Source organism: Buteo buteo, chromosome 23 (genome assembly GCF_964188355.1).
Source record: "Buteo buteo chromosome 23, bButBut1.hap1.1, whole genome shotgun sequence".
Taxonomy (NCBI): Eukaryota; Metazoa; Chordata; class Aves; order Accipitriformes; family Accipitridae; genus Buteo; species Buteo buteo.
Window position 1 is genome coordinate 3,099,887 of NC_134193.1, and position 27,962 is coordinate 3,127,848.

General features: G+C 58.9%; 1 protein-coding gene across 6 annotated transcripts; it reads right to left on the bottom strand.

The window, feature by feature from the left end:
* On the bottom strand, positions 1-27,724 carry TMCC2 (transmembrane and coiled-coil domain family 2). 6 transcript variants are annotated; one of them, XM_075055196.1, is made up of 5 exons: positions 27,469-27,724; positions 18,692-19,198; positions 2,478-3,412; positions 2,005-2,140; positions 1-1,408 (listed from the first exon to the last, which is right to left on the bottom strand). In XM_075055196.1, exons 1-5 carry the CDS (start codon positions 27,655-27,657, stop codon positions 1,097-1,099), a joined length of 2,079 nt encoding a protein of 692 aa, XP_074911297.1. In that variant the 5' UTR covers positions 27,658-27,724; the 3' UTR covers positions 1-1,096. The 6 variants fall into 6 exon arrangements, with proteins under 6 accessions (XP_074911297.1, XP_074911298.1, XP_074911299.1 ...); XM_075055197.1 differs by lacking the exons at positions 18,692-19,198; positions 27,469-27,724 and adding exons at positions 11,600-11,751; positions 13,931-14,241; XM_075055198.1 differs by lacking the exons at positions 18,692-19,198; positions 27,469-27,724 and adding exons at positions 11,600-11,740; positions 13,931-14,240.
* Positions 27,725-27,962: the final 238 nt, after the last annotated feature.

A 27,962-nucleotide genomic window follows, 5' to 3' on the forward strand; every position in this document is an offset into this window, starting at 1 on the left:
CCATTTGCACCAGAGGAGGATCTGACTGTGCATATACTTTTATATATATATTTATATATATGTGTGTGTATAGATATATTACATAAATATATATGTATGAAATAATTTAAGAAACATCCGAGACAGCATGCTGTGCTCTTGTGTAGGGCCAGGGAGGCTGGGAAGGCAGCTGCTTGCCTCCCCCCGCTCTACCAGCTTTGATTCACAAATGGAAACAGAGTCTTGAATTAAATTAAAAACCGCACGCGCACACACACGCACACACACACACGACACGGTGCAGAGGCTGTAAAACTCAGAGGCGTGATGCTGGAAAGTCCAGATGTCCCTGAAGAGATCAGATCAACTAAAGCCAAAGGAGGTGGAAATAAATAAATGAAGGGAAACCAGCGGAGGGGATCTCACTTGTGCCGGTGCTGTCTCCGGCGTCAGGTCCCCTGTATCTGCCCAGGCCCCCGGGGGGACACAGGGACAACGTCACAGCCCCGCTCTGTCCTGGTGGGGTTGTGGTGAGGTTGGGAGAGGCTGGTGGGATGCGCATGTCCTGCTGCATTTGCCTTGGACCCGCTTTCTCCTTTGTCACATGCTTTGCTTTCACTCCATCTGGGGACTGAGCTTTTTGCCATCTTGGTCTTCAAGGACAAAAGGGAAAACCCAGCCCCAACTAAGCCCTCTCCTCTCTCTGCAGAAAGTTCTCCCAGAGCCAGGTTTGGTCCAGCTCAATCCTTCCCACCAACAGAAGACCTCTGCAGGAGACCTCCTTCCCATGGACTTTCGGAACAGAATGACATTTAAAAAAAACCCAACCCAAACCCCCTAGAAAAACCCAGCGCCCCATAAATTACCACTTCCTTCCAAAACTCCTCCTCGTTCCCCAATCCCGCCCTCCCCAACACCCCAGAGGACTGACGGATCCCGGCTCCGACACGCCGCGCTCCGAGCGATCGCTGCTGGCTGCAGCGAGGATGGAGAGCCGGGAAAGCAACCGAACCGAGCATGTGAAGAAACAACCCAAAGGCTTTGGACCACCATCCCCCCGTCCCTCTCCTCTGTGGGAAATAGAAAGCCCCCGGGGCCGCAGCGACCGGGCTGCAGATCAACTGGGGAGCAGGACGTGCTCCACAAAGTAGCTGATGGAGTCCCAGTGCTTCCAGAGGAAGAAGAGGAAGAGGACGAGCAGGGCGGTGCTGAGGATGCGCATGCGGGTCTTCATGAGCGGCGTGATGAAGTTGGCGATGGTGGAGACGAAGACGAGCAGCACGGCCATCAGGGCCAGGATGACGTTGATGAACTTGCCCAGCAGCGCCCGAGCGTTGGCGTTCTCCACCCCTTCCAGCTGCACTACCTGCTGCTGCTGCTGCTGCAGCTCCAGCTTGGTCACCCGCGTCAGGCAGGACTCCACCGCCTCCTGCGAGGGACAGCACATCGGGGCTGGCCAGCGGCTCCGAGGGATGCCCTACGAGGGCTTTCGGTACTTGCCCCGTGCTCTGAGACCTTGCCGCTGCAAAGTTCTACTTGCACAGCTCCGATGGGTGACCGCCTCGGCTCCAAAGGGGTTTCCCTCTGCAAACCCTTGGCCCGTGCCACGCGCAAGGCATGCCCTGTCCCGCTCTGCCCGTGCCGGGGATGGTCTCGGTGCCGGGGGTACCTACTGCAGCAGGGGAGATGACCCAAACTGGGACAGCGGGGACTATGGGTTGGCCCACACGTGGCTCGTAACAGCCCAGCGCTGCAGCCACCTACCCGGAGCCTTGCCCTGCCTTGAGCACCCCGGGGACTTTAGCACAGCGGGGACCCGCTGGGGCACAGACAGGGATTTTGGGGACGTGGCTTAGTTACCTGCTTCTTGCTGTGACAGCATCACCATCACAGCAAGGACCTTATCTGGAGGGTGCTAGAAAAAGGGGTCCCCATTGCCCACCCCCTTTCCCAGCCCAGGGTCCCTCCTTTGCTCCGTGGATGGAGGGTGCAGTGGGGGGGGGCTGAGCCCTCACGCTCCCCTACCTGGATGTCCCGAGCCCTCTCATAGGACTGGTAGGCCACCTTCTCCTCCATGCTGGCCAGCTCCTGCTTCAGGTTGGTCATCTCGTTCTGGTGCAGCTCGGTGAGGTCGTTCAGCTGCTCCTCCAGGCGCTCGTACCTGTGCACGGGGATGGAGGGGTGCTGGGGTGGGCAGATCTCCCCGTGGACCACCCTGCCCTCCTTCCCCTGATGCCGGGGAAACCACCCGGCCCCTCCAACCCACCCCGCTCCTGGCTGTGGCTGGTTGTGGCTGCCAAAGGGAAAGCAGTGCATGACCCTCCACGGGAGCGGGGCTGCTGGGGGGTCTGGCGGTGAGGAGGGCAGTGGGGACTGTAGCTCCCCATGTCCCTGGCAAGCAGGGCTTAGGGAGACAAGCCCAGGATGGTGGCCTTGTGGTCCCCAAAGAGCCACCCTGGGTGACACGTGCTGCCACCCCGGCACCCACCCGTCCCTACCTGTACCGCTCCTCTTGCAAGCACTGCGTCATATAGGTGTAATCCCGCTGCAGCTGCGCCTTGAGGTCCTCCATGGAGTCTTCCAGGTGCGACTGGCTGTCCTTGATCTCCCGGAGCTCCTCTAGGATGGTGTCGAAGTTATTGTGGTGGCTGTCCAGCGTGTTGGACTTGGGGCTCCCCAAGCCGCCGGGTCCTGCCCCTGAGTTGCTGCCACCGGCCGAGCCGGAGGTGGCACTGGAGCACTCATCGTCGCTGCCGTACTTGGGGCTGGAGACCAGGGTGGCACTGCCGCTGAGAGCCCGTGAAGCCTCCTCCGGGTGCCCGTCATCCAGCGTGTCCTTCAGGTGGGCGATATTATCCGCGCTGCCGAACTTGTTCCGGATGAGGCTGGCGAATTCCCGGGGCTTGGAAACCACAGCGGTGTGGGTGGCTTGGGAGAGACCCGAGAGCCCTCCCTTGACGCCCTCCACCACGCCGCCGCCAAAGCCGCTGATGCTGGAGCGAACGTTGGCACCCACATCCTTGAGACCCTGGTGCATGTCCCGGAAGACATCCTTGGGCTGCCGAGAAGGACCGTTCTGCTCGATCTCCTTCAGCTTCTTGTGGTAGTGCTCCAGCTTCTTGTGTAGCTGCGCGATGGTCTGCGCCGACTTCTGATTCTTCTTCTCGAAAACCTGCTTGATGCGGGAGGCTTGCTGCTTGTCGGCGTTATTGGCCAGCTTCAGGTACTCGGCCACGTTGTCATCCCGCGCCTCCTGCTCGATCTTGATCTGCTCGGTGATCTTGAGGATCTTCTGGTGCAGGTGCTCAATGGCGGCTTTTGTCCTGTGAGGGTCAGGGGTGCCATCGGGGACGTCCAGGCAGACGGTGCCGTCGGTGTCCCCGTGCCCGGCGGTGGAGGGCAGGCTCAGCGCGGTCACATCCCCCTTGTCCAGCTGCGAGCAAAGAGAGAGGAGGGCGATGCTCAACGGAGGAAGCTAACACCCAGGCAGCCCCTGGGGAGGGCGCAGGAGAGGAACAGGGTGAGGGGTAGAGGAGGGGAGGCAGGCAAGAGCTGGGCAGGGGAAGAGTTAACCAGAGCAATAGCAAGAAGTTGTTTTTTTTCCGGCCCGTTAAGCATTTCCCAGCCGTACCACTACTGCTGGCATCCAGGAATAAGCCAGTTAGAGGGCACAGCGACAAAATAATTAGGGTTTCGGGGCTGGTTTTGGCCAATGGTTTTCAGCAGGGAGCATCCGCCGCCGGGAGCTCGACTCTGACTTTCCGCCCTTGCTCTGTGCGGGGACGGGCACCCGCGTTTCTGGGCTGCTGGACACCCAGGGAAAAAGGAGCTGGGAGCTAAAACTGGAACCCATGATCAAATCTCCCACCAAAGCAGTGGTGAGAGCAGGGATTGAGCAATCCGGAGGTATTTTAGTCTCATTTTCAGACTTTGGCTTTTAGCCTAGAGGCACACAGGAGTTTTTCAGCTGAAGAGAAACTCTGCCAGAACCCCAATTTGTGAGTGACTCAGGAGCAGCTCCTGATCCCCAGAGAGCAGCAGGCTGCAGGCGCAGGGACTCTTTTCCTTTCTTTTCCAAGGTTTCTCACCTGGTAATGCCAGACTCCTCTTGCAAACACAAGCTGTCACCTAGAAAGTTCGGACACATGCTGGTTTCCATTTTACAGATGGAAAAATTGGAGCTTTGGGAGAGGAAATCACTTGCCTGAGGCCACACTTAAAACCACTGGCAGAGCCTGGACTGCAACCCAGGGTCCTGCCTTGAGCTCTCCCACTCCGGCATGCTGCTTTGCCACTTGAAAAAAAATAAATCACTAAATCTTTCCAGTTGCTGGGTTTTATATGCAGATTCTTATGCAAATCTCAGTGGTTGTATAAATGGCTCCTGGCTTCTAATTAAGAGCTGCTTGAAAGTTAAATACTGTTGGCAGACCTGAATAATTTCTAATTTCCATCACACTTTCCCCGAATGACCCCTTAATAGGGATAATGCTGCGAGATCATTACTTAGGAGTGTGTTATCACCAGGAAATGCCTTGCGCGGGAGGGAGGAATGTTCTCAAGATGTTGCTTATAAACACTCCCATCTGCAGCAGGTCCTGCACGGGGCTTGGAAAAGCAGGGGCAAGTGCTGCCCTCCTGTTATTTACTTGCATCTCCTCCTTCCCCGGTGCTGCTGTCCTGTCAGGAGCCCAGGGGTGTTGGGGCTTCATGTGGGGGTCTCAGCCTCCTCGGGAGACAAAAGCAGACAACCACAAGTTCAGTGGGAGCATCCCCCAGCTCCCTCCCCAAGTTTTTTTCTTCTCTCTCCACTGCAGCAATGCTAAAGCAACCTGGGTCAGGGGCTGGAGGATAAGAGCAAAAGGGAGAATCCAGCAGCCCCCAGCCCGTAGGCAGACACAGGGCAGAGCTGGGAGCTGGCTTCAGTCCAGCTGGAGAAGCACTTTTCAAAAAAAAATAATGCCCAACAAACCTGCAGAGTTTTCAGACCCTGCTGCCAGGCTATTCTCAGTCTCTCGGCCGGGCTGGGCCCTCCAGCCACTCCACGAAGGGTTTCGCTTTGGTTTCTTATCAAAGGGCAGAAATTAGAAGCAGCAGGAAACAGACCTTTTGCCCAGATGTGCAATTCTCTGTACAGTGAGGGACAAACCGGCCAAGGAGAAGGAAAAGGCAGCCCTGGAGATGCTGAAATGGGAAACCCCAGCTGGGCCAGTGAAGGGGAGAAGTTGCTCAAACTTTGTTTCCCAAAAGGGAAAGGTTTGGGAGTCACCCAAACCTTTACCCCTGCAAAGCCGATCTTTCGGATTTGTTCATGGGAGTATCTTTGGGAGCACGGGGGGAAGGGAGGGCAGGATGGGTGGTGAATGGCATGGATCCGATGCTGCCCATCCATGCTGACGTGGCTGGGGAGAAATCGTTCCCCCAAGACCCACCAAAAGCTCTGCTCTCTCTCAGACACAGGGCACGTTATAGGAAAGCCGCATCAGGTTATTGCTTTGAAAACAACAACCAAAAAAAGACAATACCGATCTCTGCAGTATTAACAGACAGTGCCTGCTAAATCCCAGAAAGCCTAAATGACTGTGCAGTGGATTTAAGCAGGGGATTAGTAAAAGCCACACTTTCCCTACATGCAGAAAACCTTCTGGTAGGCACATCAAAATGAAAGTGCTGTTTTCCAGCGCTTGTTTTCCAGGCAGATTCGGAGGGGAGAGCAGCGGCTGATGTGGGATGCGGGAGGAATGCAGGACGCAGGAAGAAAAATTATTCTTATCAACAGAGTTCAACCCAGGAGAGCTGAGATATGCAAAAGGCTCAAGCTAATAAGCTGAGCAAACAGTACTTAGAGGGCCACGACCGGGCACAATTATGCAATGCTGGTTTATTTGCTGCTGCAGGTTTGATGGAAGAAAGCCCAGGTGGCAGGTGAGGAGCTCGGGGCCCAACAGCTCGCCCGTGGCCGTGTCCCTGGCGTGGGGCTGTGGGTCTCCCGGCACACCCATGACTGGAAGGGATTTAAACCCATTCTTAAGAAATTGCACAATTATTGCAAAGTTCAGAACAAAACTCTCAAGACACTTACTCATGCCCTGAACTATTCTGTTTTCCAAACCCTATAGCCTACTAGGAAGCGCAGTGGATGAGCTAATGCCGTGGCTCGTGCTGCACTGACCCTGAACGAGGACTTTCACTACGAAGCGTGAATGTGGTTCCCAGCTGAAATACAACACGGGGACGAAACGGCTGTGGGAAGGACCATATGCACGTTCAAGCATGGAAAAAATAAGTACCACCGAGCTGTCGAGGGATGCTGGCATTCAGGGCAGACCTGAGGAGCTGCTGCACTGATCCGGCAGCTCCATAGCACGGGTGTCACCGTGCCCCGGTCCCTTGGTGGCTGTGGAAAGCCATGAGGCAGAGGCCACGGCCGGCAGAGAAACGCAGGTAGGCAGCGGACGTGGGGAGGTTGATTTCGGGGCAGTCATTAAACCCGGGTGCTTCTGCGGCCCCTCTTCCCCAGAGCACTTTATCAGCGTAATTTGGGACAGCATCTGCGCCGCTAGTTGGTGATTGCAACTGGTGTCCCCAGTCCCGTCCCCGTCCCCACGTGCGTTCGCCGCCCCGTGCCTCCCAGAGCGGAGCCGCTATTCCCACCAGACCACGTTACCCACCCCAGGCGTTGAAAATAGAAGCAGGAGCCCTGACTCACACTTCCCACCCTCCTTTCAAGCCTGCGGCAGAGACCGAAGCAGGCAGCCCCGTGTCCCCCTCCGTGCCCTGCCTGCCGCCTGCTCCCGTGCCGTCCCTGGACAGCCACAATGGGCCGGCAGCAGCTGCCTCCGTTAATTTACCAGCCTGAGAATAATTTTTCTTACATAATGTAGAGAGGCACATTAAGGGTTTCAGCTCGCAGCGGAGCTTCCCACCCCATCTTTGCTGCACCGGCAAGGATCATACCGGTGCGTTTTGTTCATGGAGCGCCAGAAACGGAGGTACCGAAAACCCCCACGGGTCTCTCTGCCCATCGCCATCCTCCTCGTGGTCTTATTCTAACCCCAGCGGCTGCCGAGACCTACCTCCATCGCGGGCAGGGCTCGGGTCCCCCAGGACTAGTCGGCATGGGCTTCTCGGCCGCGTCCCCGCAGCATCCCGGAGCCCGGCAGCGATGTGCGGGCAGTGCTGGCTGCCATGGCAGGGTGCCTGAGCTGGGGAAAGCGGCAGCTGACGGCAGCAAAGTTTCAGGAGAGCAGCAGGGTGGGAGGGAGAAGGAGAACCCTCCTGCAAGACCCCCCGTCAGGGCTGGCCCTGCGTCCCCGGGTGCTTCCCGAAGGCGCAGGGACTGAGCCGATAGCTGCAGCGGGATTGCCGACTCAGGAAATCTGCTGGAGCTGTTTACAGCTCTCAGAGAGTGGAGCTTTCAGGGCTGTAATGCAAAACCCCCCTCGTCCCCGTGGCGGGATATTCACACGCCTCCAGCCCCATACGCTGCCTGTGCCCTGACGCAGGGGCTCGGGACGGGCTGTTGTCATCTGCTGTGTCACACACCAGGACATAAAGCCCGAAAGAGGCAGGGGGAGGCATGCACAAAGCAAAACCCTGGGTGGGACCGATGCACGGGAAAAAATACAGTTGCCGATCAAGGAGCTAGGCAGCCTGAGGTCAGGAACCAGCCACTTGTGCCAGGACCAGGTGGTATCTTGGCCCATGCCGTGCACTGGGATGGAGCCGGATCTGGCCCGTTCACGACACAGAGAGCGATGGGGAAGGTTGCACCAACCCGATTCTGCCACGGGAGAACACGCAATGCACAGAAAACACATCCAGCCGACTGACCAGATCCAAGTGCAGTGAGACTGCACGTGCAGTTAAAAAGATATTATACGTGACATCCGAAAAGCAAGCAGAGATGACAGCAGCTTCTGGTTCTGCAGAAGCCGGTGGCAGTCTGGAGTTACCCCCCAAGTGCTTATTTATGCTGGGCCAGTGGAGCTGGTGAGGGGCCAAAGCAAAAGTCCTGGGTGAGAAAGGAGACGTGGAGCTTGTGCATTTGACTTAGCCCAAACTCGTGGGGTTGCACAGAGCAGAGCCGATGTGGTCAGCGCTGCAGAATCAGGCTTGGATAAGAGCGATTGAGGAAAGCAGAATTCAAGCCCACAGCCTTACGCTGTGCCAGACCAAAACCCTCAATGTGCTCTGCAGATGCTGGGGCTGTTCGAAACCTCAAACCAACTGTGGCCACAGATCAGAGCATCTGTGCAGCTGCAAACAACGGGCTAAATGAGGAAGGTTCATTTGCAGCTCTCTGGTATAGTTATTTCTCAAAAAAAGCAACAAGAGAACAACAGCTTAGGAATTATTCTCAGCCACACACTGAATTGTACAGGCTGGACTGATGAGCTGATCGTGACCTAGATGCATGTTTAATGGAGAAGACCGTGCTGCTCCCACAGCTGAGATAAAGCCAAGCACCACTCAGCATCGTGCTTCCCATCGTCTCTCGGGCTGTTCCTACATCCATCCGTGCCCTGGAAGTGTAACCTGCCATGTTGGAGAGGCTCTGGGTGCAACGTTGCACCTCTGAGCTACCCCGTGGTGCACAGCCCGCACAGCCCAGCCAGCACTGCCCGTGCCGGAGCTGGCCCTGCCCCAGGTTTAGCAGCTGGGGCAAGCAGCGCAAAAATCAACCTGACCCAGCATGGATGGATTCGAAAGGTTTGGTTCGACGGCTCCACAAAAGCACCATCCCCAGGTCTCAGTCCCTCTGTATCCTGCCAACGTGAGCTCCCCTAAACCTCGCCACGGACGCTGCCCTTGCAACAGCGATGAAGCCTCCCTGCGGGAACATTTCCCTTCCAGGAGACATCGGCTTTGACAGGTCTGGGGCAGGGGCTGCCGCAAGCTGCCTGCGCTGCTGGGCCACGGGAACACGCGTGGCTGCGGAGAAGGAACAGGAGGAAACAGGCACAGAAGCAGCAGCCTCTGCTTGGGCTGCTCTGAGCTGGGAAGGCATTCTCTCGAATCGCCCGCAGCCTTTAGCCTGCTGGACACAGCAGACCCTCCTGGACCAGTGTCGGTCCCTACGCTCACTGGTCTCCATGCATCACTGGGTGCTGGGAGCCAGGAGGAGGCAGAGCCGGAGCAGCCCGTCAGGACCGATCTGTGATGCGAAGCTGCCAAAGCACAGTTTGACACCAATAACTAAAATCCTTGGCCCCCTCCAACCCAGGCTGTCACCGTGCCGTGCACGGCACCCTGCCCAGGGCATCCCCAGCCGTGCCGCCGTGCCTGGCAGGTGTTTAGATGAGATGGTGCTTGGGAGCAAGGGACAGGCTGAATCGACCACGCGGCAGCGCAGATCGCCAGCGCTGGCTTCCAAAACCGGTGTTGGCTGCTGGCCCCACGGTGGAGAAGCAGTGCTGGAGGGACCTGGCTGGTCCCCGCACCCCAGCCTGGGGACAGCACAGCCCTGCGCTGACCTGAGCATCCCTGCAGGCTACGTAAGCCCGATGGGAGTTGCTTCTACACATGGAGCCATTGGAAGCCCCTGTGTTTCTTGGTCCGTCCTCTTGGGAGGACAAGATCTCATAGGCAAAAGACTCCCCTCCCCGTCTGGCTGTGAGTTTGCACGAACAAACTCTGTGCATGCCAGAGCTGAGCCCCTTCCCTGCACACCTGCCCACTGTTTGCAGGCACTGGCAGGGGGCTGTGGCACCATCCACAGCAAAGGGCACAAAGGAGAACAGATTCCCTGGTAAGTTAAACCCACCAGGAGCAGAAACCAGCTGTACCTACCATACGGTGCTCAGCTGCGCCGGAGCAGGGAGAGGAAGGAGCAGAGTTTCCTCCCGGTGCCGCACCGACGCTCCGGAGATGTGGGGTACAGCCAGACCCTGTGGGCAACGCCGCAATGCTGCCCACGGGGACCGGTGCTGGCAGCACACATGGTTCCTTGCCGGCGTGGGTAGGAGCCGTGTGTCTCCCGTGGGCCGGCACCGCTCCTCGTCCGTCCCTCCAGTCCCACTGAACTGCCCCAGGAAGGGTGGATTTTGCAGCCTGGCCAAACCCTGGGCCACGGATGCCTCCGGGCATGACACAGGGCAGATTACCGAGGGACATTCATCTTTGGTTTAACATCTCTCATAACATCACTTCTCATTTTAGCACAGGAGCCAGAGGTCACTTCCCATCACTCTTCTGCCGTCTCAGCAGGGCAGGAAAAATCCCCAGCTGCACAAGACACTCTGGAAAACACCCTGCTCTGAGCTCTGCTTGCCATTTCCCTCATTTAAAGCACCGGGGACAGACCCAAAGCCCATCTGCTCCCCGCCGGCCGCGCGCAGCCATGCTGCAGGCAGCGGAGGGAAGCGCTTTTCGGGGCTGCCAGGCACAGCCCTGCTTCTGTGCTGCGACTCGGTCCTTCCAGCCTCTGGTTAACTGTAATGGTCCCCCCCCCGAGCCCCCTACACCTCCTGCCAGCTCCCAGCCCCCTGCAAACCCTGCCTGACCTGCCAGGCTGTCCCTGGCCTTGGAGAAGGACGGAGGAGCACAGATTTCCTCAGAGGAGGCTGAAGAAGTGAGGATTTGATAAACGCCAGGATGCTCAGGCAGCCTGCTGCAACGAGACCTGGAGAGCATTTTTTTTCATTTACTGGGCACCTCGGGCAGCTTGATTCATAGGAAACCCCCTGTTCTCAGCTCCCCAGTGGAAGGGGAAGGTTAGGGTTAGCAAATAATTGCAGAAGCAAGAACATCGCCTATTAATGCCCCAGCAAAGCGGGGTGGAGCAATGGCGCAGCATCTCCCTGCCACACGATGCACAGCCTCCCTTCCATGCGATGCAAAACCCCCGCCGCCACGGGAAAAGTGGGGGTTTTGCAAGGAAATTACCCGCGAGGTTGGCGGTGGACTCCCCTTCATCCTTAGCACCAGCTCTGCTTTAGGAGACTTGGTCCGCTGCTTAGAAAGCGGCAGCTATGTTTTTCAGGCCTGCCTGTAAGAGGCAAATTTAAAAATAAATAAACCCCAGCTCCCATGCAAAGGAAATCCCTGGATAGACACAAAAGCGCAACACATTCGGTGTGTGCCAACTCTGAGTGGTGCAGAATCTGGCCCTGAATGCTTACCAAGTCCTGGTCTGAGCACCTCAGCTAAGAGACAGGTCACCTAGCAATGCAACACAAACACATGGCAAATTTTGGACTCAGGCCGGCACGGGCGGCAGCTGGGACCGGGCTTAGCAGGAGCACACAGGGCTTGAGCTTAGCACAGAGAAGCCAGTACTAAAAAAGGGAGGAAGACCAGCTGAGCTGCACTGGAGTTTCCCCCACTGGGCTGGGAAAGCTGCATACAGATTATCGGGAGCCAGGGTGTTGATACAGGTGAAGAGCTGCAAAGTCCACCGCTTCTTAACCTCACATTCCCGAATGCTTTTGGTATCCAAAGCAAGCGCCTTCTTGGCTAAGACCTCAACCCTTGCAAGCAGCGGCCACCCAGAGCCCAGCAGCAGCCTGACCTTCGCCTGCGGGCACCACCTTGCTCCTCACCCCTTATTCCTGGACATCCCGAGTCCTTCCCTTGCTGGTGCCTAGCAGCAGGAAGGAGAGCGGAGGGGGGTACTTACAAAGACACCCAGCAGAGAATTTAAGAGCAATATCCTTTTCCCGGCACAGGAGTCGGGTGGATGCGGTTCTGGCATGAGGATGCCCTGGTCGTTCCTGCAAAGCGCCTGGCCGGTGCTCCGCGAGGCGGCCGGATCCTCTCCCTCTGTCATGGCTGCGGTTAAGGAGTCGAAGGGGCAGAGAGGATCGGACGACGTGCGTTTGCAGAAGAGGCACTACGAGTCTCTGAGGCAGCCAAGAACAAGCAGCACAGGCTGGTGAGCAGGGAGGGAGCCCGGGGGAGCGGGAACAGGCTGGGTGCCACAGGGGCCGGTCCTGCTCCTCCAACTGTGCTGGGAGAACAAACAGCACCGCCAAGCGCTGCCTGGCCGGGCTGCCTTCCGAACCATGCAGAGAATAAACAAATGAGCCACAGCAGTTCTCCGGTCCCCGTTCTGAGCTGGGATGGTGCCACCATCCCACGGGGCTCTCAGTGGCAGCAGGTGGGGACCATGGTCCTGCACGGCACCCGGCGAAGAGCCCCGCATGGAAGGCGGCTGCGTGGGTACAGATGGGCAGATCCTGGGATCCGTCCCTGCTGCCTCCCCTGGGTTTGGGGAGTCCCTGTGCCTCTGTGCCCATCCATACCATGCAGATCCCAGCATTTCCTAATCTGACATCACATTCTCTGCATTGGGGACTGTCCCTGGTGCCCTGGGCTTGCAGGTCACCGGGAGGGACGTGTCTGCAGAGATGATTCAATGACCATCCCTCACAGGTGAAGCTCTTCAGGGCCCTGCCTATGCTTGGAGAATCTTTGGAAAAATTCCTGCTGCTGTTTTTACTGGAGGGAGTAACCCTGGCAGCTTCAGCAATGGTGCTGCTATTTCGCTTGCTGGGTGACACAGCATTAAAACCACAAGCAGCACCCCCAGCCCATGCCGCAGCTGGGTTTCCACACCTCTGACAGGGTGCTTGTGCAGCCGGGAGGGATTTTTGGCCGCTGTTGTATGAAGGGTTTGAAAGGGAAGGCAGGAAGAGGCAGAGCCGCAGCAAGGCGAGGAGTCACAAGGCAGGACCCTGCTTTGCTCATCCTGACTCAGGAGCCAAATCCTGCTCTCAGCTACAACCCAGCCTCCTACCCACGGCAGCAGGGGATGGGCAGGAGAGATCGCGGCATGGACACGAACCTTGCTCCCCCAATCCTGCCCTGTCCACCCTGAGCATCCACCCCGCGCACCAGCCGCCCGCTCGACCCAAATCCCCCCGGTGCAGGCGGCAAGGCGGCGTTTGCGATGCCTGCCTGTCGGGGAGCGGGAGCTGCTGGTGGGCTGGAAACAACAGCCATATGTCAACGAAGGCTGAGGAACACGATGTCTTTTGCTAGGGGGTGAATCAGTATGAGAGTCTGATATTCTTCTTCGCCTGAATTAATTAAGCAGCAATCTCGGGTATCTTTGTCTTCACAGCTATTATCTGCTTTTCCCAAAGTGCTCCTCGAAGCACCGTCCCAAGGGGAGTGAGAGAACGAGTTCCCACCACCCCCCCTTTGCTCACAGACTCTCATTCCCCTGTGACACATGGGGAGGTGGAAGTAGAGAGGTGGGAGCCGACCTGGACGTGAGTACTCTCATCCCTCCAGTTTTGTGAAGCTTGGCGGGGGCTCAGTTTGCAGCCGAGGCCAGCAGTTCCCCCTGAAAACCCTTGGCACTTGTGGGGTCTCTGCACACCGGTACCCCCTCAGGACCCTGCTCGGATGCTGAGGGGATGCCCAGCTATGGGGCCGTGGGGCTGCAGGGAGGGCAGCTTTACACCGTCGTTCCTCCTATTCACTTTTGCAGTCACCGCTGGCCTATTTTAGCTCCTTCCTCTGGGACTTTAAACCAGAACTCGCCCGGAATTTGGGTGGGAGGGGAGGATGTACTTTGCCTCCGTCAGCAAATCCTCCTAAAGAAATGCAAGAGACTTCACCCGGTGCATGGAAATGTTGGCCCTGGTTCCCAGCTGGGGAAATCAAGGCAGGGAGTGAGGGGAAACCCCTGCCCGGGTTAGACGTGTGGGAAGAGCAACCAAAGCAGTGAGACTCGAAGGTCCTGCAACCCCTTAGCTCCTGCCAGCTCCTCGGGGATCCTTAGGTGCTCAGCACCTCCAGAGAGCAGGCTACCTGCTCAGGAGCTCAGCTTCAAGCTTCTGGTTTTAGGATCGCTGGCCCCAACGCCACAAAATTCCATCGAAAGTGAGTTTTAGGGGCAGAAAAGCACTTACCAGCATCCCACCATCCGAGCCACCCCAGCGCGCCCGGCCGACCTCCCTTGCCACCACCACGTCCTCACCACCGCAGGGAGAAAGGATACTCAAGAAGTGCCATGGAGCAAACCCGGATTCCTACCGGCAAGTCCCCGGCCCTGGGGGATCTCCCCTCCGAGCTGGAGCCGGGCTGGGGCTGCTCAGCACCCTGATGGGCCGTGCTGGCCCTGGGGGGTCCCGGCTGGGCCGCGCAGAGTCCCCATCCCTGTCCCCATCCCAGTTGTCGACTGAGACCAGTTCTGGGTAACCGGAGCCGTAGGAGGCGAGAAATCACGTCCCCGCCCTGAAACCGAAGGCGGTCGGATGCCGGCGGGGCCGGAGGGAGCCAGGGCTGAGCTGGACACGCTGAAACCAGAAAGCAAATGCCTGGACAGGGGAGATGAACTTTGCCTGATGACCCTGAGCCGCCGGGGCGAGGGCTGAGCTGTCCCGCAGCCTCCTGGCCACCTCTCGCCCAGGTCCCTCCATGCCCATGGGCCACAGCCGCCCCCGGGGTGGATGTTCAGAAACGGCCGGTTTCTCCCCACTGACTATAATCCGTCTCGCCCTGATATAGCCACTGACCCGGCGAGCATCTAAATTTAGCGGGATGAATCGTGCCCTGTGTTTGGAGGGCTGATGCCCTTGAGGCAGCAGGAAGGTTGGAAGGGGGGGCTATAAGGATGGGTCCCCCCCTGCAAGACAGAGCCCCAGGACGCTGCAGACCACCTCCCGTGGAGACCGGGCAGGCGGCAGGGGACCGGAGGGAGGAGACGGGAGCAGGGAAACTGCACGCTTGGGCTACGAGCCCATAAATAAGCGCGATGCAGCCGCTCAGCGGCCAGCCTGGCCCGCGAGCCCGAAGCTGAGACGTGGCACGAAGCCCCCCTGCTCCCCCCCATTCCTCCCCTGTGTCTCACAGCCGTTTCGGGAGGCCAAGGCGGCTGCGAGAGGGGCACGGGGGGGGGGGGCACGGGCAGTGGTGGCAGCTGGTGCTGTCGCTTGCCGAGGGACACTGAGGACAGACGGGCAGGGAGCCCGGCCGGGGGTCCGGCCCCTTGCACCCCTCCTTGGGGGGGGGGGGGGGGGATGCTCCGCGGGTCCGAGCTGCGCGGCCGGCCGGGGCTGAGCACTTGGCACTCGTGACACTTGTGAGCGGATCCCTCAGGGCTGCCGGGGAGAAGCCGGCTGGGGGTGCGCACAGACGGACGGACGGACAGACGGACGGACAGACAGACGGACGGGCAGACACCCGTGCAGGCCGGTGCGGTAACGCTGCCCTCTAACGGCCACCGGCCCCGCGTCCAGCCCGGTGGCACGGGTTCCCTCTGCTCGGTGTGGGTTACCGGGACACACACGACTCGGAGGGGGCCCCCCGTGTCCCCGACCTAACGCAGGGGCTCACCTGGACGTGGACCATCCCGCAGTCCTCGCAGGCGTCCGCGCAGCTCCCCGGCAGCACCAGGCACAAAACCCCACGGCCGCCCCGATCCGGGTCCGGCCGCCCCAACGGGGACGGCGTCCCCCCCGGGATGCTTTGCCCCGCCAGCACCGGTGCTCGGTTGACCCCACCGCCACGGGGGATGGGGGTCTGCGGGGAGACCCCACAGCCGCTGGTGCCGGGGCCTCGGTGGCCGTCGCGGTCGGTAATGCCCATCTGCCCACCTCTCTCCCACAAAGCGCTGGCGGGTCACCAGGAGGAGATTAGTGAGATAAGGAGAAAGCTCTCCAGCTCCCATGGCCACGCGCGGTCCCTGCCCGCAGCCTCCCCCTGCCCCGACCGTGCCGCTGCCACCACCGCCGTCACACGTGTCGCCGGGTCCGCAAGCCGGCACCTCCTTGTATGAAACGCCGACACCGGCCACGTGCTCCCTCGGACATACCGACGCCAACGTACGCCCCAAATACGCCACCTCGCTTTGGCTAAGTGAGCCATGCACGATGGGACATACGGGAAAGTGGCTGCTTGAAACGCAGTGGTGCTCCTGGCTGTTGTTGGTACCCGCAGCCCCGGAGAAGTGGCTCCCCCAGCTCACCGGCGAGCAGAGATCCATATTACTGCAAACCAAAGAGCATGTGCGCCATGGGCACACACCAGCCAGCTGCGGTTCTTGGCGCAGAGTCAACATACAAAACCTTAGTCCCAACCCGTGTGCGATTGCCGGTGGGAGGCGAGGGACATCCGAGTCATCCCACCCCCCTCGGGAGCTGCTCTTTGCATGCACAAGGTGGGCAGAGCGCGGTGTGGAAGGCTGGGGAGGGGAAGCCACGAACGCATGTGCTCCAGGTGGGCATCACCCTGCAAAGCCAAACCTTGTCCCCAGAGTGTGGCACTGGTGACAGCCCTTTGCTGGCCACCCCCAGCCCCAGCTGGGGGTTACTGCTTGGCGATGCTGGGGGCACAGGGCAGCTGCACGTGCGGGCACACGAGGCATCTCTCTGGTTACACCACGAGCCCCAGCTGGAACCGGTGCCAAATGCCCAGACTGTGCTGTAGTCCCACTCGCCTCCTCCAGCCACCCCATCTGGTCCCTGCTGCCACAGTCCCCCAGTGGCTGCCTCTTCGGGGGACTTATGGGGTGCAGGGGGGAGGAACCGTGTGTGCCCGGCCCTGGCAGGGCAGAGGGTGGCCCAGTGCCGGTGGGGACCGCAGGGCAAGGAACTGGTACAGGTGAAGGTAGGGAAGGGAAAACTGCAGGAACCTAATTAAGAAAAAAAAAAAAAAGGGAAAAAAAAAATCAATAGCGGTTCAAAAAGTGCTTGTTGAGGCTGAGCGATCCCACGAGGGATTAATCCAGCGTGCACTCAGGCCCTTATGCAATGGATGGAAAATGCAGCATGAAATTTCTGGGGCAAAAATGGCTCTTTCACAGGAGCTTTGTGCACCCCTAGGGCGGCGGCTTCCAAACTGAGGGTGGAATGGGGAGGAGGTGTCTGACCCCGGCCGGACAAGGCAGAGGCGATGTGAAGCGATTGCTGGCCCAAAGCCGCGGTGCAAACCTGCCTGCCAGGGTCTGACAGAGCCGTGCCCAGGGCACGGCAGTACCAGCCGTCCCCGCGGAAGAGGAGCCGGTTTGCTGTGGGCAGGAGGCTGGGTTTCCTGAGGGCTATGGAAAAATAATACGGCATGAGAATATCACATAGCTCTTCTTTCTCCAAATAGGTTATTTTTCCACTGCCTCACAAAGGCCCCACTATCGCCTCTCTTCTTATTACTCTTTGTGTCATATGCAGTTAATTATTCATCCCCCTTCTGCACTCTTTGTGCTGCTCTCTGAGCGGGCACGGACCCGCTCTGCTCTTGGCTCCCTCCGGGTGCTTCTGTCCTGGTGCAAACTGCCTTGGCTCGAAGCTTCGGCCGTAACCCCAGAGGGCTCAGCGGTATCAGGCTCCTTGCAAGGCCCATGCCACTGGTCAGACGGAAGGAATTTTAGCTGCAGATGCTTAAATTAACAATTTGAATGGCTCCTGGCCCTGCTCAGGCACTTGGTCTGGGTGCAGCGTGCCGGCAGGGAGGAGCGGGGACTGCTAGGGAAGGGTCAGGGTGCTCTGATTTGCACAGGGTAAAGTGGGGAGAGGAGGACCTGGGCAGCCATTTCTTGCAAAGCTGCTGATTTAATGATGTGTTTATCCTCTGGGACCAGATTCCCACGTCCCGGCGGTGGCCTCGTCCCTGCACGGCTGTGCCAGGGGAGCAGCGCTGGCACCCGCTGCAAGCTGCGAGCGTCAGCTGCAGCTCGGTGCTGAAACCGCCGAGAGAAAACAGAAAGAAAAAGTATCTGGTTGATTTTTTTTCCATTAGCTCAGAGGGCACCAGAAGTCTCCAGGTCAGATTTCCCTCTCGGAGACTCGGTGCCAAGGAGAGAGGAGCGGCTGGCGGGGAGGGCGCGTGGGAAGCATCATCCCCAGCCCCTGTGCCCGCTGGGTCCCACTGCTTGGGGGGAGCGCAGGGACCTGACACCCCCACTGCTATCCCACCCTGGCAGCTCTGCCCAGCCACTGCCACCCTATTACACAGCTATTCCTGTAAAAGCCACCCAGCCACCCACCCAAGAGCCCCCGCGGGGTGCTGGAGCCTGCCTGGCCATTTCCCTACCCCAAACCCTGCCGTTTTGTCAATTCACTGCTGGCATTTTCCGGTAAATTAAAAAAAAACCAAAGAGGATGCTTCTAGCCCTCAGGGATGCAGAGAGTAGTTTTAAGAGCGTGACACCCCCCCGAGCCCCAAAGACCAAGGAGACAAGCCGACACAGAGAATCCCACCAGCACCCGGAGCACCTCTCACCGCTCGCACCGTGTCCTCAGCGTGCCGTGCCGCTGCGCTAATCTCAGCTGTTTCATAATTAACGGGACTAAACGCTAGATGGAAATACCATCCACTCTATTAGCTTTGCACAGAGCGTTTTAAAAATCACTTTAGACGGGACCAATTTGCAGCCGCCTGGCCAAACCCTTGTAGACACCCGGCTCTGGGCTACCCGGGATCCCCTCCGACCCCGCGCCAGGCGTCCCACCCCGCTGGCACAGAGCTCTTGCCAAGTTCCTTTCTTTCTCCGGCAAATCCCACTCTGGGAATTGGACCGGGGCATGTCCCTGCCTCACTTCCCCACGAGAGCAGCATCAACACCAGCAGCCTCTGGACCCGGCTCACTCCCGGGCAGGGGCTGCCATCCACCGTCCTGCACACCCAGTGCCACCAGTGCTGCCCCGAGGGCCAGTCTCCTCCCTACAGCGTTTTGGGGTGCTCCACACCCAGGCCGGTGCCAACCCCCCTGGCATGGTCTTGTGCCCCCCAGCCACCCAGGGATGTCCCCACGGCGCAGGTCTACCTTATCGGCCAGGCACTCGGTGTCCTCGGTGAGCAGGTAGACGGCCCCGCTCTCGGCCAGAAGGATGGCAGTGTCGGTGGTGGAGGAGGACCTGGGGCGGCCCTGGTGCTGATGCAGGATGGCGGTGAGGCTGCTGTCCTGGGGGGCCTTGCGGACGAGGTGGGGGCTCCCTTTCTGGGGCTCCAGCGAGCTGCTTTTGGCCCGCCGGCTGCCGCTGTGCAGGCTGGTGCCGCGCTTGATGGAGGGGCGAGAGCGGATCTGCTGCAGCACCCGGTTGAAGGCGGTGGGACGCGCCGGGAGGTCGTGCAGGGACATGGCGTAGGAGACGCGGTGCATCTCCGGGGACCGCTCCTTCTCGTCGGGGGAGTCGTGGTCGGACATGCAGTAGTGCGGCGGCAGTGAGTCCTGCGAGTTTTGGTGCTCCCGCTCTCGCGACCGCCGGCGGCTGTGGAAAAGGTGCTTCAGGCCATGGCCGAACATGGAACCTTCGGACAGCTGCTGGATTTTCTGCAGGAGAGGAGAGAAAACAATCCCTGTTACTCTCAGGAAGGGATGGCATCGCCCCACTTCAGCGCACACAGCTCTGATGGACGGTGCCCACCCTAGCACCGAACCGAAACATGAAGCTCGAGGGCTTAAAGAACTTCTGGAGTGCTCTGGGGACCCCACAGCAGCCCAAAGGGATCTGCAAAAGGGAACGAGCCCTGCTGCCAGGACTGCGCTTTATACCTGTGGAAGAGCATTAAACATTAGTGGACATTTGACGGCATGCAGGGCTGAGCACGGTGGCTTGGGACGGCTCAGGTATGCAGCTCCAGCGGCATTCCCCACACCAGGGGGAGGTCTCCGATGAGCACTGGCTACCCCTAAAAGTAGGAAGAGGAGCAGAAAGACCCTTCACAGCAATGGAGGGAGGAGGGTGCCTGCTGCAGCCAACGCCACGTGCTGCACAGAGACCCCGATCCTGCGGGCAGTGGGGATGGAGCAGCCTTTTCCCCAGCCAGAAAAGCCAGGGTTACTCCTGGACCTGAAGCCTTGGCCACCGACGCACTGCCAAGAGCCACCTGCTCTCCGAAATGTGCTCTGGGAAGGACCGGGGAGGGCTTTTCCCTGGGGGATTTTCCATGGCCTCCGAGAGCAGGACGGACCAGGCTGGCCTCACTTATGGGGGTGAAACTGCAGCTTGTGGCCCGGTGCCACCAAATCCAGTCCCCGCTGGGCAGCAACCGGTTTCCAGCAGGAGATGGGGGCACGCCGCTCCCCCGGGTACACCCGGGTCTTTCTCTCCCAGGGGGCTGAGACTCATGTTCCCAAAGAGCACATGGCTTTTCTCGTGATGGCTCCTGGGAATCGGGGTGGACGCTAGCCACGGCGAAGTCATGCAATATGGATGGTGGAACAGATCGTGCTCTTGATTACAGCTGGGTCAGCCTGGAGCGGTTTCCCCGCAGTCACTGGAATGCCCAGATTTGCATCCATGAGAGATTTTGGCTGGGTGCCCTCCGCAGTCCCCTGTGTGTGGTTGAACAGGGGCAGCGGCGTGGGCAGCAACTTCCACCATCTGCAAAGGGCTCAGCAGATCTTTGGTCCATCACGGCTCCCAGGCAGCCAGTAAACGATCTTGGGACATCGAAAGATCCTCTCGCCTCCTGAAGAAGCCTCAGCTACCAGGACCCCAGCAGATCACAAGGTACGAGTCTGCCCTGTTGCTCTCTGTCTCGATTTTGGAGTTAAGCTGAGCACTCTACCTTTGAGGATGCCAGTCCTGACCCTGCTGACGTTCAGGGGCATTTCGCCACTGATTTACCGCGGCTGGGATTCTCCCCAGGGATGCTGGTTCCCGTAACTGCGGTGCTGCCATTAACTCACGCTTGAAAACCAGCGTTGAAGCAGGCACAGAACTGGGAGCTACTTATAGCCCCAGCGGACACTTGGCAAAAGCCCCAGCTTTTAGAAAAGCAGTGATGTTTGAGACACGACCTCCTGGAGCTGCAGACTGTGGAGGATTTCATGGCCATACAGAAAGGACGACTCCTAAAAATCCCAGACATTAAAGCCACAAGGTCCAAATCCACAAGGACCTAATTCTCATCACACCTGTAATATTGACAAGGAATCGGCAATTAGATCCTGTGTCGCTAAACACTGTAGGCAAACCCTTTAATCCTTCTGTTATCCATTCATAATGAAAATTTCTATCCTTTTGGTTTTTCCTAGGAAATATATAATAAATCTACAGCGCCAAATTGCTACTTCAGGAAATAGTGATTTAAATTTTATTCTATTCATAGGGTCTCTATGGAAACAGAGACAGCATTAGATAGGTAATAACTATAAACCCACAGATTTCTACCATCAAGGGTATGGCATACCCTTGGATGCACAGTTAGCCCTTTAGAAGGTCCAAGTGAAAAGAAACGACCAACTCCCTCCCTTGAGGATAATGAAAACAAAATAAAAGTGAAGCTGGCAATAAAGGAGAGGATGTTTTTCCAGCACCAGCCTGAAGGTGGAAGCCAGCTGCCCTCAGGGGGTCTTGGCCCAACGGCTCGATCTGATAGAAATTCACCTTTTAAAAGAAACTCTCCCCAGGCCCTTTCCAAGTTTTCCTGAAAGAACCTTTCCTGGGCTCTGCAGGTAGAGCTCCCGGTGGGACAGTAAGGAATCTGCATGGGAAAAGGGGGGAGGGAAGCAAAAAGAGGAATCCCAGCCATGCTGTTCCAGGCTTGAACCCCACCAGACTGACAGCTTGTCAAGAGAAAGTCTTGCCTACATTAGAGAGTTGTCAGGAGTGGTCACCACGAACAAGCCATTCTGCAATGCCTATTGCAGAGAATTTGTTGATATAAAACTCTGTTTTCTTACGTTACTCTGGGATATTACTGTACTTCCAAAGCAGAGGCATTTTTCTGGCACGAAACTACTCGTGGCTCAGAACAGAGCGTCTGCACGGGCTATTTTGGAACAGCCATTGCTTAATAACTGATGCAATGGATACAGAGATTAATTTCTCAGTGTAGACAGCTGTAAAACACTAAGATTAATACAAAAATATCTTTATTTCTTTTGTCTCTTTCATTAATGCAGCCAGCGACTCTTGCTCGGCAGCAGGGACTTGTTTCTGTGGACTTCAAAGGAGCAGCTCCTGCTTCACGTCCCCCGTAAGCGGATCAGTTTGGCGCACGGTTTGGCTGAGCACAGCTCTGGGCTGATCAAGGTCACACCCTCTGCCTCCTTCTTACATGTTTATCCACTGATGGAAACTAATCGCAAAAACGTGAGAAGCCAGGAGGGGTCTGCACGACCCCCCTTGGACCCATCCCACCACCCTGCCTGCACCGAGAGCAGAGTCCCAGCCTTGTGGGGACACCACGGGGACAAGCCACGCCTGGCCAAGAGCTGAAAAAAAACCATTTTAACCCAAACCAACATATCTCGCAGGAAAACAGTGACTTGGATGACTGTTTTGACTGGGACGCTGCTCTTAGGCAATGTCTCATGGGAGAGCCAGGTGCTGCCCTTGCCCACCGTGGCGGGGATGCGCATCCCCCCTGCCTGCTCCGGCCGTGCCGGGCTCTCCAGGGCTGGTGTTCCTGCCGCTGCCAAATGGCCACGCAGCCTCAAACCTCCCAGTTTCTCACTAAATGGTTTTCCAGCTCTGTCCCGACATCCAAACCTCTTACTCGGCTTTCAGACATGTAAGGAGGGGATCTTGTTGCCATGACCTTATAGCACAGCCACGTGCTGTGAAATCCTGCTCAATTATTATTATCAATTATTTATATCCCTGGCCTGCCCAGAGACTCCAGCCAAGACTCTGGAGCCCTTTGGAGGCATTGCACAGACACAGTGGAAGACTGTCCCATCATATCCTGTCCCATCACATCCCGTCCCATCTCATCTCATCCCGTCCCGTCCCGTCCCGTCCCGTCCCGTCCCGTCCCATCCTAACCCACAGCACTCCACATTTTAAGGCACGGGGGGAGCCATTCCCGCAGCAGGCAGAGACAGGGAAGGCCACGCCACCGAGCAGCTCGCAGCCCCGCAAACAGTCGCAGGACCCCAGGAGGTCCTGCTCACCCCCACACAGGTTTTCTAGTCCTCCTGCTGCTTTCTCCGGCTGATCCTCCCACGGGTCCCCAGCAAGGGGGTCCTACCACCACCCAGCACCCCATTGCCAGCAGCCAGGCTGGGGGCCAGGGGCAGAGTTGTCCCCCCAGGGTGGCAGCCAGCCCAGTCGCCCCTCGCAGCCTTATCTCACACCAGCATCCCGAGCCCCCGTTCTGCCGCTCCTCCCGCTGCCACAAACGCCAAGGAAAACGTATAGATGTTCTAAAATGGAAAATAAAGCACTCCCCCACACACGCTTCTCCTCCCGGGGACAGGATGAGAGAACAAACATGTGACAAACGTTAGTCATGTTGTTTAATGCACTACCAAAACGCTATAGTGACACGCAGTTCCTTAAACTCTCTCCGGAATAACATCTGCGGGGCTGGCGCCGACTGCCCAGGTGTGGCTCCAGCTGGGGGGGGCTGCGGACCCCCGCGAGCTCCCCACGTCGGTGGGTGGCATTTGCAGGGCAAGATCTCTGCTGCCGGTGCTGAGAGGAGCCAGATGTGCTGCCAGGGGAGTAAAACAGCGAGTGGCAGCCCACGACTGCTTCTTCCACGGCTGTCACCTCTGCCTCTCCTGAACTGACTGCGGGGATGCCGAGGGCTGCAATTCAGTGGGAAGCAAGGATGGGGACCCTGGGGGGGTCAGATCGGGGGGGGGGGACGACTGGGACTGTAGGCAATTGGGCACGGAGCGCTTGGCCTCAGCCGAGCAGCCCACGCCAACATGAGCCTGTGTCTGCTGGGAAGCATCACACAGCTCCCAGGAGGGCAGCACACCCCGGCCTCGGCTCTCGCCCCTCCGTCGTGCCTGGCACAAAACCTGGGGAAATAAGCTGTCCTCCTGGCTACACCCTGCCCGGGAGGATGCTCTCCTCTCCCTGGGGGGGGCTGAGGGGGTCCCAGCGTGCAGCTCCACAGCAGTGAGAGTGGGGACCCGCTGGGGTCCCTGTCAGCAGCCCGAGAGCTTTTGATGAGCGATGCCCCGGGGAGATGATGGATGCGGCCGCTCCAGGGACCATGCTGCTCCTGCTCGAGCTGCTTGACGACAGCTCCATCCCACTAACCGCAGGGGAGCCGGCTCACCTTGGCGGTGTCCTTTCAAGACCAAAATATGCCTGGAAAATTGTTCGTGCGAGGGATTAAATATAAATGTACCTGAGGGTTTAGAATAGGGGCTGGCGACCTTTATGGAGAGGAGTCGTCCTCCACATCCTCCCTGCAGAGAGCAGCCTGCACAGGCACTGCCGTGAGGGGCCTCTGAACCGCACCAGGGGTTCTCCACCCCCAGACCCATCCCCTTGTAGCGAGGGACCTTTCAAAAAATTAAACTAGCTGAGTGGGTTTGACCTGCTACGGGAGGTTAATGCTTCACCCTGTCCCCTCCAGCCACCCCTGTCCCAACCCCATTGCTCAGGGCAGAACCTGTGCTGGGGACTGAAGGTCCCGTGGTGGGACATCCCCTTGTCCTTCATCTTCCTCCTCCCCAGGAGAGGCTCCCCAGCTCCAGGAAGCCCAGGGGAAGCTTTTTGTTCATGAATGTGGGGTTTGGATCAGGCCCTGGGAAGAGGGAAGAGCTTAGGCCAGTGCGTCTGGACTCCTGCTGATCTTGGCTTTCAGGTTCAAAGGAGAGAAAGGTGGGAGCCATGAAGACCAAGATCGTGAAACGGGAGATGGAAATTGTCAGGCTTCAACTTTCAGCCCTTGGCCAGATCAGCCCATTTGGGAACAGAGAGAGAGACAGAGAGCCAGGGAAAACACTCAGCTAGCTCTGAGAGGCTCAGGGAAAGTGGGAGTGGGACCAAGCAGTGAATGCCTTGGTGGTGGGATGCCCCGGACACCCCAGCAGTCACAAGAGGCTGATGTCTCCTTCTGCAGTGTTTTGTATGGATTCAGTCACTATGCTGCAGAGCACAGAAATCCCTGCCACCCAACATATTTTTGAGCAGAACTATGTGTCATGCATCTGCTTTGCTTCTTGCCAGAACTTATTTTTTTTCTCTTTTCCCCTAATGGCGCCCTCACTCTTGGCAAAGGAGCTGGAGTCAGGGCTGGGGAACGGAGAGCTGCCGCGGATCTGCCGGGGTTAGGGGATGGAGGTGACACAAGGCAGCCTGTTGTTTCCAGGTTGCCAACTCAAATCCATCTTTGGCTGGCAGCAAACAAAAGTTTACATCTGATGCTTGTTCACTGTCTATGGGGAGATGAACATGTGGGTCTTGGTGTGTGGCACCATGCCAGCCTGGGGACAGCAGAGGGGCCAAGGACCAGCTTGGTTGAACCCACCCCACCGTGGGGAATGCAGTGCAGCTCCAGAGGGGGTTTGGGGCAGGAAGAATTTAAGATTGTATTAAAGATGCCACTAATTGTAGCAACAGGAGACAAAGTGGCTGAATCGGTGGTGTCTGTGGCAGGGCCAGGCAGAGTGCCCAGCTCTGCTGCGGAACCTGTGGGCAGCACCGAGACGCGGTTTTTCATGTGTTCTGCCTGGCGAAGCAAGTTTGAGGATTCACTCCATGCGGGCAATTAATTGCTGAGCTACAAATGCGTTAAAGGTGAGCATTGTGAAGCAAACCTGCATTAGGGTATCATACTCGCATCGATAAAATCAATGAGTGGTTGGCCACTGCTGTTGCTGTGAGCTGGACCGGGCTGCAGGCCAGGCTGAGCTCCAGACCAGGCTGAGCTCCAGCTCAGAGCTGGACGTGCCGACCGAGGAACGCTTGGCCTGGTGGCCATCTCCATCGTAAGCTGCGGCTCCTCTTGCCCCACACTCCCACCCCTTTCTGACTCACTGTGTAGGCGAAAAGGGCCCCGGATGGGATGGAGAGAGGCTGGGGGACGATGAGGATGAGAAACACCACCTTGGCCAAGCCAAGGCGAGCCTCCTCGAGGTAAGTGTGTCCCACCCCACCAAGCCTTGCGTGGCCCTGAGCACCACATCCCCACGGATGTGCCTTCCCCTGGCATGGGGCTCTCCCCTCCAGCTGTTTTTAGGGCAGCAGCAGCTGTACATCACATTGGCAAAGCCAAAATGGCCTCAGGAGCAGGAGCTGCTGCTCAGACTTCGAGGAAAAGGCACCGCGAGTCACAGCAAGGTGCGTCCCGCAACCACGGGGCTTCTTGTGCTTAAAGCAGCCGAGTTCTCCTATGGGAACGGGGTTTTTTATTTCCTGGCTGCCTTTCTGGAAGGGATGCATGCAGGCACGGCAGCAGCCTGGCAGTCCTGGCTGTGCTTCCCAGCTCCCGCATGACCTTGATCGTGCTGGTAAAACCTAGGCCAAGCGACAGGCTGGGGTGCTCCCCAACAAAGGTCTCCGTCCTGACTGCCCCTGGGTCACCAGGGACATTTTCCACTATAGTCCAGTTTTTTTTGAAACCAAAGAGTGGAAGCGGCACCTCCGTACCACCACGGCACGACTGCCACATCACCTGTGACAGTGCTGCCACAAGTGCACTCTGCCCACGGCCGCAACGCGCTGCAGCGCCTGAAGACACCAAAGTTACAAGCAGGGAATTAATCTCTGCAACATAAAACCCCACCGCATCCACACCAGTGGGACCCTGTTGAACGGCCAGGGGTCAGAGCTGCTCCGCTTTCAAACCCATGGGAAATTTCTGCCCAATTCCACCCGGGACCAGCTCGTCCTGCCTGCCTGCATCCCTGCCTTCACCCTGCCACCGGAGACCGGCTCCCTTCCCTCCCGCAGCGCTGCAGTGCCGCGTAACTTGTTTTCCTCACTAACCGGACACAGCCCGAAGGCACAGGAGGAGCAGCCTCGGGGCCATTTATACACCGTCACTTCCCGGCTGCCGCATCACTAATCCTATCAGTGCGGCTGGCGGTTCCCCGCGCATCTCCCCCACGCTCAGCGCTGGGGTGACTCCGGCCATTATTTACCGGGGTCTGCTCAGCCCCTCTGCAGGGGGACAGCCCTGTTACCCCCCAAAAAAAGCCTGCTTGGGTGATGAAAACCCGCTCCAGACCTGCCCCGGGGTGTGACCCTCGTGCCCGCAGCCCCTTTTGCCAAGGGCGCGTGGTGTCACCAGGTTCCTCCCACCGCCGTCCTATTATTATCGCGGCTCTTGGTGGCCAGGCTGCAGCAGGGCCACGGCCTCGGCGGTGCCCAGCCCCGTGCGTGCTTGTGCAAGCCTCCCACGAGGCATCTCGACCCTGGGAGATGGCCCACTGTGGGGGCACCTGCACCCCAGGGGCAGACCCTCCCCTGGGGGCATCCCCAGTGCAGGAGCATCCCCAATCTGGGAGCATCCCAACTTGGGACCTCTTCATCCCGGGAGCATCCCCATCCCGGGAGCATCCCCATCCCAGGAACATCCTCATCGCAGGAGCATCTTCATCGCAGGAGCATCCCCACCCCGGGACCATCCCCATCCCAGGAGCATCCTCATCCCGGGGCCATCCCACATCCCCCCAAGGTCACACCTGTAGCAGAGCCGGGACCGGGGTGTGGGGACGGTGGTACCCCACCGAGGCGTACGTCCCACCGGTAACCCCGCTGGCTGCTCACCCACACCGGGAACCCCAACGGTAACGCCGTCGGGTGCTCGCCCGGTTGGTAACCCCACCGTTGACCCTAAGGGGGTCCTCACCCCTCCGCTGACCCCACCGGGATGCTCGTCCCACCGGTACCCGCGGCTCACCTTTAGGTCGGGGGGTTTGCTGCGCGGCGGCGGGACAGCTCCCGCCTCCGGGGCCGCCGCCGCCGCCGCCGCCGCTGCCGCTGCCGCCTCCCCGGGCTTGGCCTCCATGACGGCGGGACCGGGCGGCTCCCCCGCGGCTCCGGAGTCCTCCTCGGGCTGCCGTAGCTCGTCCGACCGGCACCGCTTCATACCGGTGCGCCGTATGCCCCGGGGAGGCGGGGGGAACCTACGGCCGCGGCGGCGGCGGCGGCGGCGGCGGGCGGCGCCCGGGCGGCCGCTGAGGGGCCCGCGGGCTCCTCGCCCCCGTCCCGCCCGCCCCTGCCCCGCCGTGCCCGGGCCGGGCGGCGGCTCCGCGCCGCGGCGGCTCCGCGCCCGCCGGCATCGGCATCGGCATCCCCGCCGCCGCCGCCGCCGCCGCCGCCGGGACCTGAGTGACGGCCGAGCGGGCCAATGGCGGCGGGGAGTGGGCGGTGCCGACGGCGGCGATTGGCGGC